The 20,555-nt window shown below is 44.4% G+C and overlaps 1 protein-coding gene across 1 annotated transcript in view; it reads left to right on the plus strand.

Annotated features, from left to right (window-relative positions):
- KIF13B (kinesin family member 13B) overlaps positions 1–20,555 on the plus strand; it is a 142,354-nt gene that overhangs the window by 20,514 nt on the left and 101,285 nt on the right. The window contains exon 2 of the mRNA XM_072143836.1: positions 12,191–12,284. Within this exon, the coding sequence (XP_071999937.1) occupies positions 12,191–12,284 (94 nt within the window). The remainder of the gene's footprint in view (positions 1–12,190; positions 12,285–20,555) is intronic.

A 20,555-nucleotide genomic window follows, 5' to 3' on the forward strand; every position in this document is an offset into this window, starting at 1 on the left:
GGTAACCCTGTACATATCAGGTGAGAAGTGTAATGAACTGTATCCACTATGGACAAGACAATGTGAGCGGAATGACCTGGACTCCACACTGATACATTGTAACAAACCTGTATATAGCGGCTCCTGCTCTTAGCTGGAAGACAATTGTATCCAGTCTAGACAATGCTCTACGAGCTAAACATACAAGCTGAAGCTGCACAGGTCTATCTGCTAGTTTGCTACAATGTATCAATGTAGAGTCCAGGCTGCAGAGTAGTGGTGAGAATTCCGGCTCTTCTTAGTGCGTTAGCTCATTAGGGTCCACTACTAAGAAGAGCCGGCTCTTCTGGCTCCTGAACAGCTCCCTGTTAAATAAGGAGCTGCAGGCCAGTCAATTACCCCATTCCACACCACTTTTAACCAGAATATATCAGGTTAAAGGGGGCGTGGTGAGCCAGTTAGGGGCAGGGTTAAGTGAGCCACCGGCTCACTGAGGGTAGCTGGCTCGTTTGCGAATGACACTTCACTACTGCAGAGCTCACAGAGCATTGCCCAGACTGGATACAGTTGCCTCCACCTCTCAGCCAAGGGCAGAACTCAAAGCAAACCCTTTACATAGCGAGTTCTGCTCTCAGCTGAGAAGTGGCGACAAATGTATCCAATCTGGACAATGCTCTGTGAGCTGTTTAGCCTGCACTTTACACTGATTCATTGTAGCAAACTAGCAAAATAGACCCGTGCAGCTTCAGTTTGTGTGTTTAGCTCACAGAGCATTGTTTAGACTGGATACAATTGTCTCTATTGGCTGCAAATCCTGTAGCTAGTCCTGCTCTCAGCTGAGAAGCGGAGTATGTATCCAGTCTAGACAATGCTCACTGAGGGTAGCCGGCTCATGTGCGAACGACACAAAACTGCTGCAGAGCTCACAGAGCATTGCCCAACCTGGATACGATTGCCTCCACCTCTCAGCTAAGAGCAGAACTCACAGCAAACCCTTTACATAGCGAGTTCTGCTCTCAGCTCAGAAGTGGGGACCATTGTATCCAATCTGGAAAATGCTCTGTAGCCTGGACTCTACACTGATACATTAAAGCAAGCTAGCAAATAGACCTGTGCAGCTTCAGTTTGTATGTTTAGCTCGCAGAGCATTATCTAGACTGGATACAAGTCCTGCTGAGAAGCCAGTCTAGACAATCCAGACAATGCTCTGCGAGCCAAATACGGTACATCAGCAGCAGTTGCACACAACCCTGCTCATTTGCTACAATGTATCATTTTGGTATCTCGTGTATTTTGCTTACAAAGTATTGTCTGGATACTGGATACGATTCTCTATAATTCTCTGCTGAGAGTAGAATTCACACTGCACATGGTTTGCAACCTAAAGAATCCGTTCTTTCTAGTCTAGTAATGCTCTATGAGCTGAGAACACTGGAAACCAGACTGATACATAGTAACAAACTAGCTTAGCTCACAGAGCATTGTCAAGACTTCTCAACTGAGCACAGGACTAGTAATGTACAGGGATACTACAATGTGTAATGCTGGAGGCTGGTAATGTACAGGGATACTACAATGTGTAAGGCTGGAGGCTGGTAATGTACAGGGATACTACAATGTGTAAGGCTGGAGTCTGGTAATGTACAGGGTTACTACAATGTGTAAGGCTGGAGTCTGGTAATGTACAGGGATACTACAATGTGTAATGCTGGAGTCTGGTAATGTACAGGGTTACTACAATGTGTAAGGCTGGAGTCTGGTAATGTACAGGGATACTACAATGTGTAATGCTGGAGTCTGGTAATGTACAGGGTTACTACAATGTGTAAGGCTGGAGTCTGGTAATGTACAGGGTTACTACAATGTGTAAGGCTGGAGTCTGGTAATGTACAGGGTTACTACAATGTGTAATGCTGGAGTCTGGTAATGTACAGGGTTACTACAATGTGTAAGGCTGGAGTCTGGTAATGTACAGGGTTACTACAATGTGTAATGCTGGAGTCTGGTAATGTACAGGGTTACTACAATGTGTAATGCTGGGGTCTGGTAATGTACAGGATACTACAATGTGTAATGCTGGAGTCTGGTAATGTACAGGGTTACTACAATGTGTAAGGCTGGAGTCTGGTAATGTACAGGGTTACTACAATGTGTAATGCTGGGGTCTGGTAATGTACAGGGTTACTACAATGTGTAATGCTGGGGTCTGGTAATGTACAGGGTTACTACAATGTGTAATGCTGGGGTCTGGTAATGTACAGGGTTACTACAATGTGTAAGGCTGGAGTCTGGTAATGTACAGGGTTACTACAATGTGTAAGGCTGGAGTCTGGTAATGTACAGGGTTACTACAATGTGTAAGGCTGGAGTCTGGTAATGTACAGGGTTACTACAATGTGTAATGCTGGGGTCTGGTAATGTACAGGGTTACTACAATGTGTAAGGCTGGAGTCTGGTAATGTACAGGGTTACTACAATGTGTAAGGCTGGAGTCTGGTAATGTACAGGGATACTACAATGTGTAATGCTGGAGTCTGGTAATGTACAGGGTTACTACAATGTGTAAGGCTGGAGTCTGGTAATGTACAGGGTTACTACAATGTGTAAGGCTGGGGTCTGGTAATGTACAGGGTTACTACAATGTGTAAGGCTGGAGTCTGGTAATGTACAGGGTTACTACAATGTGTAAGGCTGGAGTCTGGTAATGTACAGGGTTACTACAATGTGTAAGGCTGCAGTCTGGTAATGTACAGGGATACTACAATGTGTAAGGCTGGGGTCTGGTAATGTACAGGGATACTACAATGTGTAATGCTGGGGTCTGGTAATGTACAGGGTTACTACAATGTGTAATGCTGGGGTCTGGTAATGTACAGGGTTACTACAATGTGTAAGGCTGGAGTCTGGTAATGTACAGGGATACTACAATGTGTAAGGCTGCAGTCTGGTAATGTACAGGATACTACAATGTGTAAGGCTGGAGTCTGGTAATGTACAGGGATACTACAATGTGTAAGGCTGGGGTCTGGTAATGTACAGGGTTACTACAATGTGTAAGGCTGGAGTCTGGTAATGTACAGGGATACTACAATGTGTAAGGCTGGAGTCTGGTAATGTACAGGGATACTACAATGTGTAATGCTGGAGTCTGGTAATGTACAGGATACTACAATGTGTAAGGCTGGAGTCTGGTAATGTACAGGGATACTACAATGTGTAAGGCTGGGGTCTGGTAATGTACAGGGTTACTACAATGTGTAATGCTGGAGTCTGGTAATGTACAGGGATACTACAATGTGTAAGGCTGGAGTCTGGTAATGTACAGGGTTACTACAATGTGTAAGGCTGGGGTCTGGTAATGTACAGGGATACTACAATGTGTAAGGCTGGAGTCTGGTAATGTACAGGGTTACTACAATGTGTAAGGCTGGGGTCTGGTAATGTACAGGGATACTACAATGTGTAATGCTGGAGGCTGGTAATGTACAGGGATACTACAATGTGTAATGCTGGAGTCTGGTAATGTACAGGGATACTACAATGTGTAAGGCTGGAGTCTGGTAATGTACAGGTTACTACAATGTGTAAGGCTGGAGTCTGGTAATGTACAGGTTACTACAATGTGTAAGGCTGGAGTCTGGTAATGTACAGGGATACTACAATGTGTAATGCTGGAGTCTGGTAATGTACAGGGTTACTACAATGTGTAATGCTGGGGTCTGGTAATGTACAGGGATACTACAATGTGTAAGGCTGGGGTCTGGTAATGTACAGGGTTACTACAATGTGTAAGGCTGGAGTCTGGTAATGTACAGGGTTACTACAATGTGTAAGGCTGGAGTCTGGTAATGTACAGGGATACTACAATGTGTAATGCTGGGGTCTGGTAATGTACAGGGATACTACAATGTGTAAGGCTGGAGTCTGGTAATGTACAGGGTTACTACAATGTGTAATGCTGGGGTCTGGTAATGTACAGGGATACTACAATGTGTAAGGCTGGGGTCTGGTAATGTACAGGGTTACTACAATGTGTAAGGCTGGAGTCTGGTAATGTACAGGGTTACTACAATGTGTAAGGCTGGGGTCTGGTAATGTACAGGGATACTACAATGTGTAATGCTGGAGTCTGGTAATGTACAGGGTTACTACAATGTGTAATGCTGGGGTCTGGTAATGTACAGGGATACTACAATGTGTAAGGCTGGGGTCTGGTAATGTACAGGGTTACTACAATGTGTAAGGCTGGAGTCTGGTAATGTACAGGGTTACTACAATGTGTAAGGCTGGAGTCTGGTAATGTACAGGGATACTACAATGTGTAATGCTGGGGTCTGGTAATGTACAGGGATACTACAATGTGTAAGGCTGGAGTCTGGTAATGTACAGGGTTACTACAATGTGTAAGGCTGGAGTCTGGTAATGTACAGGGTTACTACAATGTGTAAGGCTGGAGTCTGGTAATGTACAGGGTTACTACAATGTGTAAGGCTGGAGTCTGGTAATGTACAGGGATACTACAATGTGTAAGGCTGGGGTCTGGTAATGTACAGGGTTACTACAATGTGTAAGGCTGGGGTCTGGTAATGTACAGGATACTACAATGTGTAATGCTGGTAATGTACAGGGATACTACAATGTGTAATGCTGGGGTCTGGTAATGTACAGGGATACTACAATGTGTAAGGCTGGGGTCTGGTAATGTACAGGATACTACAATGTGTAATGCTGGAGGCTGGTAATGTACAGGGATACTACAATGTGTAATGCTGGTAATGTACAGGGATACTACAATGTGTAAGGCTGGAGTCTGGTAATGTACAGGGTTACTACAATGTGTAAGGCTGGAGTCTGGTAATGTACAGGATACTACAATGTGTAATGCTGGAGGCTGGTAATGTACAGGGATACTACAATGTGTAATGCTGGTAATGTACAGGGATACTACAATGTGTAAGGCTGGAGTCTGGTAATGTACAGGGTTACTACAATGTGTAAGGCTGGAGTCTGGTAATGTACAGGGTTACTACAATGTGTAAGGCTGGAGTCTGGTAATGTACAGGGTTACTACAATGTGTAAGGCTGGAGTCTGGTAATGTACAGGGTTACTACAATGTGTAAGGCTGGAGTCTGGTAATGTACAGGGATACTACAATGTGTAAGGCTGGGGTCTGGTAATGTACAGGATACTACAATGTGTAATGCTGGTAATGTACAGGGTTACTACAATGTGTAATGCTGGTAATGTACAGGGATACTACAATGTGTAAGGCTGGAGTCTGGTAATGTACAGGGATACTACAATGTGTAATGCTGGAGTCTGGTAATGTACAGGGTTACTACAATGTGTAAGGCTGGGGTCTGGTAATGTACAGGGATACTACAATGTGTAAGGCTGGGGTCTGGTAATGTACAGGGATACTACAATGTGTAAGGCTGGGGTCTGGTAATGTACAGGGTTACTACAATGTGTAATGCTGGAGTCTGGTAATGTACAGGGATACTACAATGTGTAAGGCTGGGGTCTGGTAATGTACAGGGATACTACAATGTGTAAGGCTGGGGTCTGGTAATGTACAGGGATACTACAATGTGTAAGGCTGGGGTCTGGTAATGTACAGGTTACTACAATGTGTAATGCTGGAGTCTGGTAATGTACAGGTTACTACAATGTGTAAGGCTGGAGTCTGGTAATGTACAGGGATACTACAATGTGTAATGCTGGAGTCTGGTAATGTACAGGGATACTACAATGTGTAATGCTGGGGTCTGGTAATGTACAGGGTTACTACAATGTGTAATGCTGGAGTCTGGTAATGTACAGGGATACTACAATGTGTAATGCTGGGGTCTGGTAATGTACAGGGTTACTACAATGTGTAAGGCTGGAGTCTGGTAATGTACAGGGATACTACAATGTGTAATGCTGGGGTCTGGTAATGTACAGGGATACTACAATGTGTAATGCTGGGGTCTGGTAATGTACAGGGATACTACAATGTGTAAGGCTGGAGTCTGGTAATGTACAGGGTTACTACAATGTGTAAGGCTGGGGTCTGGTAATGTACAGGGATACTACAATGTGTAAGGCTGGAGTCTGGTAATGTACAGGGATACTACAATGTGTAATGCTGGAGTCTGGTAATGTACAGGGATACTACAATGTGTAAGGCTGGAGTCTGGTAATGTACAGGGTTACTACAATGTGTAAGGCTGGAGTCTGGTAATGTACAGGGTTACTACAATGTGTAAGGCTGGAGTCTGGTAATGTACAGGGTTACTACAATGTGTAAGGCTGGGGTCTGGTAATGTACAGGGTTACTACAATGTGTAATGCTGGAGTCTGGTAATGTACAGGGATACTACAATGTGTAATGCTGGAGTCTGGTAATGTACAGGGATACTACAATGTGTAAGGCTGGAGTCTGGTAATGTACAGGGATACTACAATGTGTAAGGCTGGGGTCTGGTAATGTACAGGTTACTACAATGTGTAAGGCTGGAGTCTGGTAATGTACAGGGATACTACAATGTGTAATGCTGGAGGCTGGTAATGTACAGGGATACTACAATGTGTAATGCTGGAGTCTGGTAATGTACAGGGATACTACAATGTGTAAGGCTGGAGTCTGGTAATGTACAGGGTTACTTCAATGTGTAAGGCTGGAGTCTGGTAATGTACAGGGTTACTACAATGTGTAAGGCTGGAGTCTGGTAATGTACAGGTTACTACAATGTGTAAGGCTGGAGTCTGGTAATGTACAGGGATACTACAATGTGTAATGCTGGAGTCTGGTAATGTACAGGGATACTACAATGTGTAATGCTGGAGTCTGGTAATGTACAGGGTTACTACAATGTGTAAGGCTGGGGTCTGGTAATGTACAGGGATACTACAATGTGTAATGCTGGGGTCTGGTAATGTACAGGGATACTACAATGTGTAAGGCTGGGGTCTGGTAATGTACAGGGTTACTACAATGTGTAAGGCTGGGGTCTGGTAATGTACAGGATACTACAATGTGTAAGGCTGGGGTCTGGTAATGTACAGGGATACTACAATGTGTAATGCTGGGGTCTGGTAATGTACAGGGTTACTACAATGTGTAAGGCTGGAGTCTGGTAATGTACAGGGATACTACAATGTGTAAGGCTGGAGTCTGGTAATGTACAGGGTTACTACAATGTGTAAGGCTGGAGTCTGGTAATGTACAGGGATACTACAATGTGTAAGGCTGGAGTCTGGTAATGTACAGGGTTACTACAATGTGTAAGGCTGGAGTCTGGTAATGTACAGGGTTACTGCAATGTGTAATGCTGGTAATGTACAGGGATACTACAATGTGTAATGCTGGAGTCTGGTAATGTACAGGGATACTACAATGTGTAAGGCTGGAGTCTGGTAATGTACAGGTTACTACAATGTGTAAGGCTGGGGTCTGGTAATGTACAGGGATACTACAATGTGTAAGGCTGGTAATGTACAGGGATACTACAATGTGTAAGGCTGGAGTCTGGTAATGTACAGGGTTACTACAATGTGTAAGGCTGGAGTCTGGTAATGTACAGGGTTACTGCAATGTGTAATGCTGGTAATGTACAGGGATACTACAATGTGTAATGCTGGAGTCTGGTAATGTACAGGGATACTACAATGTGTAAGGCTGGAGTCTGGTAATGTACAGGTTACTACAATGTGTAAGGCTGGGGTCTGGTAATGTACAGGGATACTACAATGTGTAAGGCTGGTAATGTACAGGGTTACTACAATGTGTAAGGCTGGAGTCTGGTAATGTACAGGGATACTACAATGTGTAATGCTGGGGTCTGGTAATGTACAGGGTTACTACAATGTGTAAGGCTGGAGTCTGGTAATGTACAGGGTTACTACAATGTGTAAGGCTGGAGTCTGGTAATGTACAGGGTTACTACAATGTGTGAGGCTGGGGTCTGGTAATGTACAGGGATACTACAATGTGTAAGGCTGGGGTCTGGTAATGTACAGGGATACTACAATGTGTAAGGCTGGAGTCTGCTAATGTACAGGGATACTACAATGTGTAAGGCTGGAGTCTGGTAATGTACAGGGTTACTACAATGTGTAATGCTGGAGTCTGGTAATGTACAGGGATACTACAATGTGTAAGGCTGGAGTCTGGTAATGTACAGGGTTACTACAATGTGTAAGGCTGGAGTCTGGTAATGTACAGGGATACTACAATGTGTAAGGCTGGAGTCTGGTAATGTACAGGGATACTACAATGTGTAAGGCTGGAGTCTGGTAATGTACAGGGTTACTACAATGTGTAAGGCTGGAGTCTGGTAATGTACAGGGATACTACAATGTGTAAGGCTGGAGTCTGGTAATGTACAGGGTTACTACAATGTGTAAGGCTGGAGTCTGGTAATGTACAGGGATACTACAATGTGTAAGGCTGGAGTCTGGTAATGTACAGGGTTACTACAATGTGTAAGGCTGGAGTCTGGTAATGTACAGGGATACTACAATGTGTAAGGCTGGGGTCTGGTAATGTACAGGGATACTACAATGTGTAATGCTGGGGTCTGGTAATGTACAGGATACTACAATGTGTAATGCTGGGGTCTGGTAATGTACAGGGTTACTACAATGTGTAATGCTGGGGTCTGGTAATGTACAGGGATACTACAATGTGTAATGCTGGAGTCTGGTAATGTACAGGGTTACTACAATGTGTAAGGCTGGAGTCTGGTAATGTACAGGTTACTACAATGTGTAAGGCTGGGGTCTGGTAATGTACAGGGATACTACAATGTGTAAGGCTGGGGTCTGGTAATGTACAGGGATACTACAATGTGTAAGGCTGGAGTCTGGTAATGTACAGGGATACTACAATGTGTAAGGCTGGAGTCTGGTAATGTACAGGGTTACTACAATGTGTAAGGCTGGGGTCTGGTAATGTACAGGGATACTACAATGTGTAATGCTGGGGTCTGGTAATGTACAGGGTTACTACAATGTGTGAGGCTGGGGTCTGGTAATGTACAGGGATACTACAATGTGTAAGGCTGGGGTCTGGTAATGTACAGGGATACTACAATGTGTAAGGCTGGAGTCTGCTAATGTACAGGGATACTACAATGTGTAAGGCTGGAGTCTGGTAATGTACAGGGTTACTACAATGTGTAATGCTGGAGTCTGGTAATGTACAGGGATACTACAATGTGTAAGGCTGGAGTCTGGTAATGTACAGGGTTACTACAATGTGTAAGGCTGGAGTCTGGTAATGTACAGGGATACTACAATGTGTAAGGCTGGAGTCTGGTAATGTACAGGGATACTACAATGTGTAAGGCTGGAGTCTGGTAATGTACAGGGTTACTACAATGTGTAAGGCTGGAGTCTGGTAATGTACAGGGATACTACAATGTGTAAGGCTGGAGTCTGGTAATGTACAGGGTTACTACAATGTGTAAGGCTGGAGTCTGGTAATGTACAGGGATACTACAATGTGTAAGGCTGGAGTCTGGTAATGTACAGGGATACTACAATGTGTAATGCTGGGGTCTGGTAATGTACAGGGTTACTACAATGTGTAATGCTGGGGTCTGGTAATGTACAGGGTTACTACAATGTGTAAGGCTGGAGTCTGGTAATGTACAGGGATACTACAATGTGTAATGCTGGAGTCTGGTAATGTACAGGGTTACTACAATGTGTAATGCTGGGGTCTGGTAATGTACAGGGTTACTACAATGTGTAAGGCTGGAGTCTGGTAATGTACAGGGTTACTACAATGTGTAAGGCTGGAGTCTGGTAATGTACAGGGATACTACAATGTGTAAGGCTGGGGTCTGGTAATGTACAGGGTTACTACAATGTGTAATGCTGGAGTCTGGTAATGTACAGGGTTACTACAATGTGTAAGGCTGGAGTCTGGTAATGTACAGGGATACTACAATGTGTAAGGCTGGAGTCTGGTAATGTACAGGGTTACTACAATGTGTAAGGCTGGAGTCTGGTAATGTACAGGGATACTACAATGTGTAAGGCTGGGGTCTGGTAATGTACAGGGTTACTACAATGTGTAATGCTGGAGTCTGGTAATGTACAGGGATACTACAATGTGTAAGGCTGGGGTCTGGTAGTGTACAGGGTTACTACAATGTGTAATGCTGGAGTCTGGTAATGTACAGGATACTACAATGTGTAAGGCTGGGGTCTGGTAATGTACAGGGATACTACAATGTGTAATGCTGGGGTCTGGTAATGTACAGGGATACTACAATGTGTAATGCTGGAGTCTGGTAATGTACAGGGTTACTACAATGTGTAATGCTGGGGTCTGGTAATGTACAGGGATACTACAATGTGTAAGGCTGGGGTCTGGTAATGTACAGGGTTACTACAATGTGTAAGGCTGGAGTCTGGTAATGTACAGGGATACTACAATGTGTAAGGCTGGAGTCTGGTAATGTACAGGGTTACTACAATGTGTAATGCTGGGGTCTGGTAATGTACAGGATACTACAATGTGTAAGGCTGGAGTCTGGTAATGTACAGGGATACTACAATGTGTAAGGCTGGAGTCTGGTAATGTACAGGTTACTACAATGTGTAATGCTGGGGTCTGGTAATGTACAGGGATACTACAATGTGTAAGGCTGGGGTCTGGTAATGTACAGACTGGATGGAACCAGGAGTCTTTGCATTTACTAACAATAAGTGGAGATCTTAGGCCTCTCAGAAGGTGTAGAAGGTTGCTCCGTGGAGTAATCTCCTGTAGGTCTCTCCCCTGTGTGTTCCGGTCCTCGGAGGGGAGCGGTGCAGGTGTCGGGATTATTTTCTTCTGAAGACTGAACTTTGATCTCCTTGCAGAGTTCCTATAACTTCAGGACACGCCTGGGGAACCCTACAGTGTTATTAAAGCCGGTGACTTCCTGTCTGTGAATCCGGGAATCAATGTTTAACTTTAGTAGAAACGACAAATAAACCTATGAGGCCGGCTAATATCCGAGCACATTCGGATTCGGGAGAGTCCTAACACTTCATTTAGTTCCACCTGATAGATGACAGCGATAACAGCTGGAATAGGCTTGAATTGAGAGTATTTCATCATGTTACTATATCTTTCATGTCGGTGCTATTAAAGGGATTTTCCAAAAATCTACTTAATAATTGCAATGCTGTGGATACAATGTAGATGCTGCAGTCTCCTATATGAGGTCATGAAGCAGCACATTCCCAGTCTGTCTGACTATATACAGTGTATACAGCACATGGTCATCCATCATACAACATACAGGAGGAGAGGACAGAAATATTCCTTGAGACGAGTCTGGGGATCATTCGCCGTCACCTCGGACATCTCCGGGAGATAATGGTGGCCGGTCTGGGATAGAGGTTCCCAGTGGACACTTGGGGGGAGGTCATGGTGTATTAGTCACTTGTACATATCTCTTTCCATATAGCATATAATAGGCTCCAGATATAGGCTCACCCGGCTCCCATGTGCACTTGTATGGCTACTGAGGCGGGAGACACCCGACTGACCCCAAAATGTCAGGACGCTGTAAGCTAAGGGCTCACTCATAAGAAGTAGTAGCAGAATGAACACCGCCCCCCCCTCCCCACCCCCTTAAAATAATGCAGAACACAGATCACTGGAATGGGAAACAGACCGCAGCACAGATGTAATGTATACTGATACATTGTGACGAGTCCCTCAGCTGTGTAAGCCGTGATCACAACCTCTGCCAATTACGGCTACCAGGCCGTGACCACTTCCAGGATATTTTGACTTCCCGAATTTCATAGTCCAAATACCCTAAATCTATAAGAAAAATAAAAATAAGCAGCTTTTCCATAGTTCAGGATTTAAGATTTCCGACAGTTTCCTCCTATACATCCGACACATAGTTACAATATATACAATGTATAGTTTTGTTTTCTGTATTTTCTTGTTTGTGCTAACGTCTACTTACAAGGTTATCCAGAAGCAGGACACAAAAGACACTATGACCCCAGGATCAGACTACACTGGGATTGTTTTTAGTCTGTCGCCGTGGATACATCTCATCTAAATAAGATCTGTAGAAAAAGGACTAGAAAATTGATGTATCTCTTACTTTCTCTGATCTTCTTTATAGCTAGGGCTCTGTTCTGCTGTAGCGCCCCCTATGTGACTATTCTGTCTTCTTTGTTGTAATCGTCTCTCTCTATTTCTTGCAGAAATTGACCTTCACACAAAATGTGTCGTCGACGTAGAGAAAGATCAAGTCATCCTGTACCCTGCCAACAGCAACCTATCCAAAGGGGACGCCAGGTAAGTGATCTGCAGTGCTGCAGCTAAGCCACACCCCCTTGTCAGACAACTATGTATAACACAACATTGCTGAGGTGCCTGTAGGCAGACGATTCCTCTCATCGGCCGGATGGCAGCGGCACGACTATCATTCTCTCCTATCAGAATTCGGCTTAGTCATTAGTCCTCGCTGATCCTGGACAAGCAGAGCTGTTTACTTTCTATTCTGTCTCCATGCGCCATATACATTATATACGTCAGTACCAGAACCCGTTTTCAGCTGGATCGGCTATAGATCTGATGTGTGTGGGAGTCACCAGGTAGGATATAAGGTTTGGGGAAGTTGTGATCCATAGTAGCCCCTCCCCTGCCATGCCTCATCTATTCCTGAAGCACCCACCGGTTCCAGGGTTTGGCGCCCATCACTTTCTCGAAATAGATTCACCTCCTGCTTGCTCTCATATTCAGCCACAGCAGCAGTTGTTCGGTGTCTCCCACGGTATGTGGGCACGGCAGGGTGGTATGTGGGCACGGCAGGGTGGTATGTGGGCACGGCAGGGTGGTATGTGGGCACGGCAGGGTGGTATGTGGGCACGGAGGGTGATATGTGGGCACGGCAGGGTGATATGTGGTCAGGGCGGTATGTGGGCACGGCAGGGCGGTATGTGGGCACGGCAGGGCGATATATGGGCACGGCAGGGCGATATATGGGCACGGCAAGGTGGTATGTGGGCACGACAGGGTGGTATGTGGGCAGGTTGATATGTGGGCACCGCAGGGTGGTATGTGGGCAGGGTGATATGTGCGCACGGCAGGGTGATATGTGGGCAGGGTGATATGTGGGCAGGGTGGTATGTGGGCAGGGTGGTATGTGGCCACGGCAGGGTGGTATGTGGGCAAGACAGGATGGTATGTGGGCAAGGCAGGGTGAGATGTGGGCAAGGCAGGGTGAGATGTGGGCAAGGCAGGGTGAGATGTGGGCAAGGCAGGGTGATATGTGGGCAAGACAGGATGGTATGTGGGCACGGGCTCACTCACTGCAGTAGACTAGTAGTGAATCATTCCCCGGTTATGTCCTGACTACTGTGAGGAGATGGGACCCTATTGCTCTCTGCTGGCATCGATGCCCAGTTAAAGGGTGACACGTTAGGGGCTCCCCTATTGTGCCTCCCCTATTGTGCCTCTCTGTGTACGGACCCATGGCATGCAGTGATATGATGGCTCTGACGTGGCCCTCAGTAATATGTGATTTTGCATACGCCGCGCAGGAGGTAATTATAATACAAGCAGATGGAGCGTACATCCCAGGGAGCCCCCACGCTGACTGCCTGGCAATAGCCTGCCAAGGAATGTGACCTACATTAAGGTGGCAGCTGCCCTCCTTTTGTCTGACTTATTGGGGGTTTGATAGAATCTGTTGCTGCTCCTTTGTGGATGTCTTTCTGTCTACCCAAGGGCAAGAATATCCCACAACACATCCTGCACTACAGCACCCGGAGCAGAAGGACAGGGACCTACTCATAGTCTCCGGAGATGTTGTACTGTACACGTCATCCCCTAATGGTAGTATCACTGATAAGCGTGCACTCATCTCCTTACCACTTACATGACATAATCCTGTATTATACCCCAGAGCTGCACTCACTATTCTGCTGCTGGTGCAGTCACTGTGTACATACATGACATTACTGATCCTGTACTGATCCTGAGTTACATCCTGTATTATACTGCAGAGCTGCACTCACTATTCTGCTGCTGGTGCAGTCACTGTGTACATACATGACATTACTGATCCTGTACTGATCCTGAGTTACATCCTGTATTATACCCCAGAGCTGCACTCACTATTCTGCTGCTGGTGCAGTCACTGTGTACATACATGACATTACTTATCCTGTACTGATCCTGAGTTACATCCTGTATTATACCCCAGAACTGCACTCACTATTCTGCTGCTGGTGCAGTCACTGTGTACATACATGACATTACTTATCCTGTACTGATCCTGAGTTACATCCTGTATTATACTCCAGAGCTGCACTCACTATTTTGCTGCTGGTGCAGTCACTGTGTACATAAATGACATTACTTATCCTGTACTGATCCTGAGTTACATCCTGTATTATACTCCAGAGCTGCACTCACTATTCTGCTGCTGGTGCAGTCACTGTGTACATACATGACATTACTTATCCTGTACTGATCCTGAGTTACATCCTGTATTATACTCCAGAGCTGCACTCACTATTCTGCTGCTGGTGCAGTCACTGTGTACATACATGACATTACTTATCCTGTACTGATCCTGAGTTACATCCTGTATAATACTCCAGAGCTGCACTCACTATTCTGCTGCTGGTGCAGTCACTGTGTACATACATGACATTACTGATCCTGTACTGATCCTGAGTTACATCCTGTATTATACTGCAGAGCTGCACTCACTATTCTGCTGCTGGTGCAGTCACTGTGTACATACATGACATTACTGATCCTGTACTGATCCTGAGTTACATCCTGTATTATACTGCAGAGCTGCACTCACTATTCTGCTGCTGGTGCAGTCACTGTGTACATACATGACATTACTGATCCTGTACTGATCCTGAGTTACATCCTGTATTATACCCCAGAGCTGCACTCACTATTCTGCTGCTGGTGCAGTCACTGTGTACATACATGACATTACTTATCCTGTACTGATCCTGAGTTACATCCTGTATTATACCCCAGAACTGCACTCACTATTCTGCTGCTGGTGCAGTCACTGTGTACATACATGACATTACTTATCCTGTACTGATCCTGAGTTACATCCTGTATTATACTCCAGAGCTGCACTCACTATTTTGCTGCTGGTGCAGTCACTGTGTACATAAATGACATTACTTATCCTGTACTGATCCTGAGTTACATCCTGTATTATACTCCAGAGCTGCACTCACTATTCTGCTGCTGGTGCAGTCACTGTGTACATACATGACATTACTTATCCTGTACTGATCCTGAGTTACATCCTGTATTATACTCCAGAGCTGCACTCACTATTCTGCTGCTGGTGCAGTCACTGTGTACATACATGACATTACTTATCCTGTACTGATCCTGAGTTACATCCTGTATAATACTCCAGAGCTGCACTCACTATTCTGCTGCTGGTGCAGTCACTGTGTACATACATGACATTACTGATCCTGTACTGATCCTGAGTTACATCCTGTATTATACTGCAGAGCTGCACTCACTATTCTGCTGCTGGTGCAGTCACTGTGTACATACATGACATTACTGATCCTGTACTGATCCTGAGTTACATCCTGTATTATACTCCAGAGCTGCACTCACTATTTTGCTGCTGGTGCAGTCACTGTGTACATACATGACATTACTTATCCTGTACTGATCCTGAGCTCCATCCTGTATTATACTCCAGAGCTGCACTCACTATTCTGCTGCAGGTGCAGTCACTGTGTACATACATGACATTACTTATCCTGTACTGATCCTGAGTTACATCCTGTATAATACTCCAGAGCTGCACTCACTATTCTGCTGCTGGTGCAGTCACTGTGTACATACATGACATTACTTATCCTGTACTGACCCTGAGTTACATCCTGTATTATACTCCAGAGCTGCACTCACTATTCTGCTGCTGGTGCAGTCACTGTGTACATACATGACCTTAGTTCTCCTGTACCGGAGGGAGACCCGGATGCTGGCAGTATGGAGGTCAGTGAAGCGTGTTGTACTTTGTGCCTCATGTTACTCTGGAGTTAGCAGACCCTGAATAATTGATGTCTTACACTTTGGTATTTCAGCAGATGAACTTATAAAGCCCCTCATGCAGAGATTATGGGGGCTGCATGCTGCTCTTGTGCATTATGTCATGGAATGTGATTGCTCTCTGTTATCAGCCTCTGGGATGTCTGGGTCCTCTATAGGCTTTCCTGGCAGGAGGTCATGTGTATTTGGTACTTGGTCACGAGGTCACCTACAGTGAGTACATAAGTTTTGGCCCCCTCCGCTGTGCTGTCAGGTGATCTCTGCGCATAAGACATGCCAAGCGTGACTCGCTGCATTTTTCAGCTGACTTGTTTAAGTTGGCGAGCGCCGCGGGTTCCCAGCCCCTGGCTTAGTGCACCTCACCAGCTGGGATAGCCCTCCCTGCTCCGCCACAGCTGGGCTTTAACACTTCCTACTATTAACCCCTCCTGCACCAGTACTTAGTGTAGACTTCATGTGTAGAGCAGTATTCTCTGCCATTATATCCTTTGTCTATAAATATCCAGCTCCGTTCCCTGTGTTGTGGTTGAAACGTGTAACTGCAGCTTAGATCACATTCAAACGAATGGGAACTGGTCTGCAGTTACCGCGTCTGACCACTGTACAGAGAATGGGGCTGTCTCTCTTTTCTGAGAGTCTAGTATTGAGTTCCCAATTCATAAATAGGTTATCAATATTTTTAACCAGGAAATCCCTTTAAGGGTGAGTGCTCTGTCAGGTTCACAATGCCTCTCAAGCCAATAATAATGTTCCAGGGCATTTAATAGAATCAAAAACATATCCCATAGCAATGGTATCGTGCACATGTAATGTTATGGTTATGCAGATCGGCCTGGAAGTGCTCTGGGGGTGTGTCCTACTGCCTGTTTTGCTTACAGAATGCAGCAAGTGCCGTGACTCCACTCTTTACTTGCTTCCCAACTCTAACTCTTTAGCTGTGTAGTATATTTTTGACCTTTAGGCCAATCAGGCAGAAAGAACCGCCCCTAAGGCACTTGCAGTACTCATTTGCATATCCAGATTCATGCATGCACTAGGAAAGAGCCTCCTGTGTACCTTATCTGGTGCCCTACCTTCCTAATAACACGTGAACTTTCCTGATGTGTAGTTCCGGATCGCCGGGTATAATCCGCTGATCCCCCACACCTACGCACTGGAGTTTACTTTCACATCCTCCCTGTGATGTAATGTTTACACTTCGCTTTGTATGAACTTCCAACGCCGCGCTTTGTTTTAGCCGTCATCTCATCAAAGGACGACTTTCAGATACATCACGTCACTGAGCAGCCGGGGGTTTACTCAAGAAGTGACAGGAAATTATCTGCCTGGTTGTACATTTGCAGTATCCACAGTGCTAGGAAACGTAATGATCTGCATTTTGAGGACATATTCAGGATGTAGAAACCCACTGCCCTGTACAGAAGAATATAACTACTATTATACTACCCCCTATGTACAGGAATATAACTACTATAATACTGCCCCCTATGTACAGGAATATAACTACTATAATACTGCCCCCTATGTACAAGAATATAACTACTATAATACTGCCCCCTATGTACAGGAATATAACTACTATAATGCTGCCCCCTATGTACAAGAATATAACTACTATAATACTGCCTCCTATGTACAAGAATATAACTACTATAATACTGCCCCCTATGTACAGGAATATAACTACTATAAAACTGCCCCCTATGTACAAGAATATAACTACTATAATACTGCCCCCTATGTACAAGAATATAACTACTATAATACTGCCCCCTATGTACAGGAATATAACTACTATAATACTGCCCCCTATGTACAGGAATATAACTACTATAATACTGCCCCCTATGTACAAGAATATAACTACTATAATACTGTCCCCTATGTACAAGAATATAACTACTATAATACTGCCCCCTATGTACAAGAATATAACTACTATAATACTGCCCCCTATGTACAAGAATATAACTACTATAATACTGCCCCCTATGTACAAAAATATAACTACTATAATACTGCCCCCTATGTACAAGAATATAACTACTATAATCATGTACAAAAAGAAAAAAGAAAGTTGGTAACAGCTCACCCTTCGTAGATTGTAGTTGTTCGTAATGCAGATCCAAGGCCAGGTGCACGGCAAGGTCCCGTTCACTGATTCGGTAGTATTCAGTGATGAGTAAATGAAAAGAAGAAAAAAAGAGAAAGGGTACGACAAGGGTACTGGGAAAAAACCCTTAAAAAACCCAGAAGGTCGGGCAGGAAACATTCCAAAGGACACGCAGTCCAGAAATTACACCACACGCCAGACCAAAAAATAATCTCTCCCTCTGCCCTGCCCAGCGACCCACTCGAGAAAGATGGCCCCAGGAAGCAAACTTATACGAACTCTCAACCATCGCAAGACATTCCTACTACTCATGGCACAACTAACACTAGCGTCATTAATATGTCAGCTTGTATTCTCTCTCAGAGTCAACTCAGACTATTAAATAAGGGGTTGTCCTTTGCACCAACAAACAATATGAACCTTTATAGAACCATCAAGGATGTCAATAAATTCATGCGTCTTCTAACAGTCAAGAAACATTTTTTTACCCCTGATGAAAACAGCACAAGAACCGTTGTTCACCAATCGTTTTCACCTACAAACATTAAGGGCAAAGAAAGGTTCAACCCTAAAAATACCTTCCAAGACAATACTACCCTAATGAACTTACTCGAATTGGACACGGTCACGGATAATCCTGTACCTATCCTTGATACTTCACATCTTGTCAATACCACCAACACCTCCTTTTATCCAATCAAAAGTAGAACAACAGAAATGGATTTGTTCCAGGAGGTTGTAGAAGAGGAACTGAAAAATCTATCTCTCAAATCTTCATCAACCACGCTACCCTCCAATCTTACTACACAGGAACGTAAAGCTTTACAACAATTGAGCAAAAATCCACATATCTATATACGTCCTTCCGATAAAGGAGGCTCTGTAGTAGTTCTAGATAGGAACCTGTACCTTCAGGAGGTCGAAAAACTGCTAAATGACATCGATGTGTACCAACAATTAACTCAAGATCCCACTCCAACCATCACAAAGAATTTACAATCTTTATTACAAGAAGGCCTCTTCCTAAAAATCTTTGATGAGAAAACAAGTGAATTTTTACTCCCGAAGGATCCTATCATTCCTTCATTCTATGCCCTACCTAAGACGCACAAGCCTGACTTTCCACCTCTACTTAGACCCATTGTATCCAGCATAGGGTCATTAACCGAAAAATTGGGTGCCTGGCTCGACAGACTTCTACAGCCACTGGTTTTTCGCCTGCCAGGATTCTTACAAGACTCTAAAACAGTCCTGTCAATCATGAATGACTTTGATTGGTCCCCTTCCTCAACCTGGCTGTCATGTGACGTTTCCGCCCTCTACACCTCTATCCCACATAATCTTGCCAACCAAGCCCTTGAATATCATTTGAGAAAATACAGTAATTATGATCTCACCTTACAGAATTATATGATTTCTGTTCTATCCTTTTTACTATCCAATAATTACTTTATGTTTAACGCTAGGTTCTACCTCCAAAAGTTGGGCTGCCCTATGGGTGCTAGTTTCTCACCTTCGCTTGCCAACCTCTACATGGCCCATTGGGAGGAACACCACCTATTCTCTCCACTCAATCCCTTCTCGGATTGTATTTCGTGGTACGGTAGATATATTGATGACTGTCTCCTGGTCTGGACTTCGGACCAGGAGACGATCATCAACTTCATTCAGTATATCAATAATAACCCCTACAATCTTAAATTCACTTACGAGTTTGGAGGCAACCAAATTTCCTTTTTGGATGTTTCTCTAGTGGGAGACAACTCAACGGGTAAAGTGCAAACTGCACTTTTTCGCAAAAAAACGTCAGGCAACACTCTCTTGCATTCTAAAAGCTGTCATGCTCCTCACACAATTAAAAATTTGCCCATAGGAGAATATGTCCGGGCCAAAAGAGCCTGCTCCACTATGTCTCAATACAAAACAGAATGCCATACTATAACCCAAAGACTCCAACACAGGGGTTATTCCAAAAAACTATGCAAACGGGCCATGCATATTGCGAGTAGGAAAACACGGTCTGACTACCTACAAACCACCACCAATACCACATCAGATAGACCCCAACTCACATTCAGCTCAGAGTACAGTACACAGTTTTACGCTATTACTGACATTATAAAAAGACACCTACCTCTTCTCCAACATGAACCCACACTTGCTAAAATTTTGGATAAAGGTGTCTCTTTTGTGTCTACTAAAGCCAAAAATTTGGGGGACATTCTTTCCCCTAATACTTTTTCTAATTCCTCACACAAAAACAAGAACACATGGCTCCAAACCACAGGTAGTTTTTGTTGTGGTGGGATACGCTGCAATATCTGCAGATATATGCATAAAACTACATGCTTCTCCTCATATAGCACTAACAATTCCTATAACATCAAAACTCA

The sequence above is a fragment of the Engystomops pustulosus genome, chromosome 3 (genome assembly GCF_040894005.1).
Source record: "Engystomops pustulosus chromosome 3, aEngPut4.maternal, whole genome shotgun sequence".
NCBI lineage: Eukaryota > Metazoa > Chordata > Amphibia > Anura > Leptodactylidae > Engystomops > Engystomops pustulosus.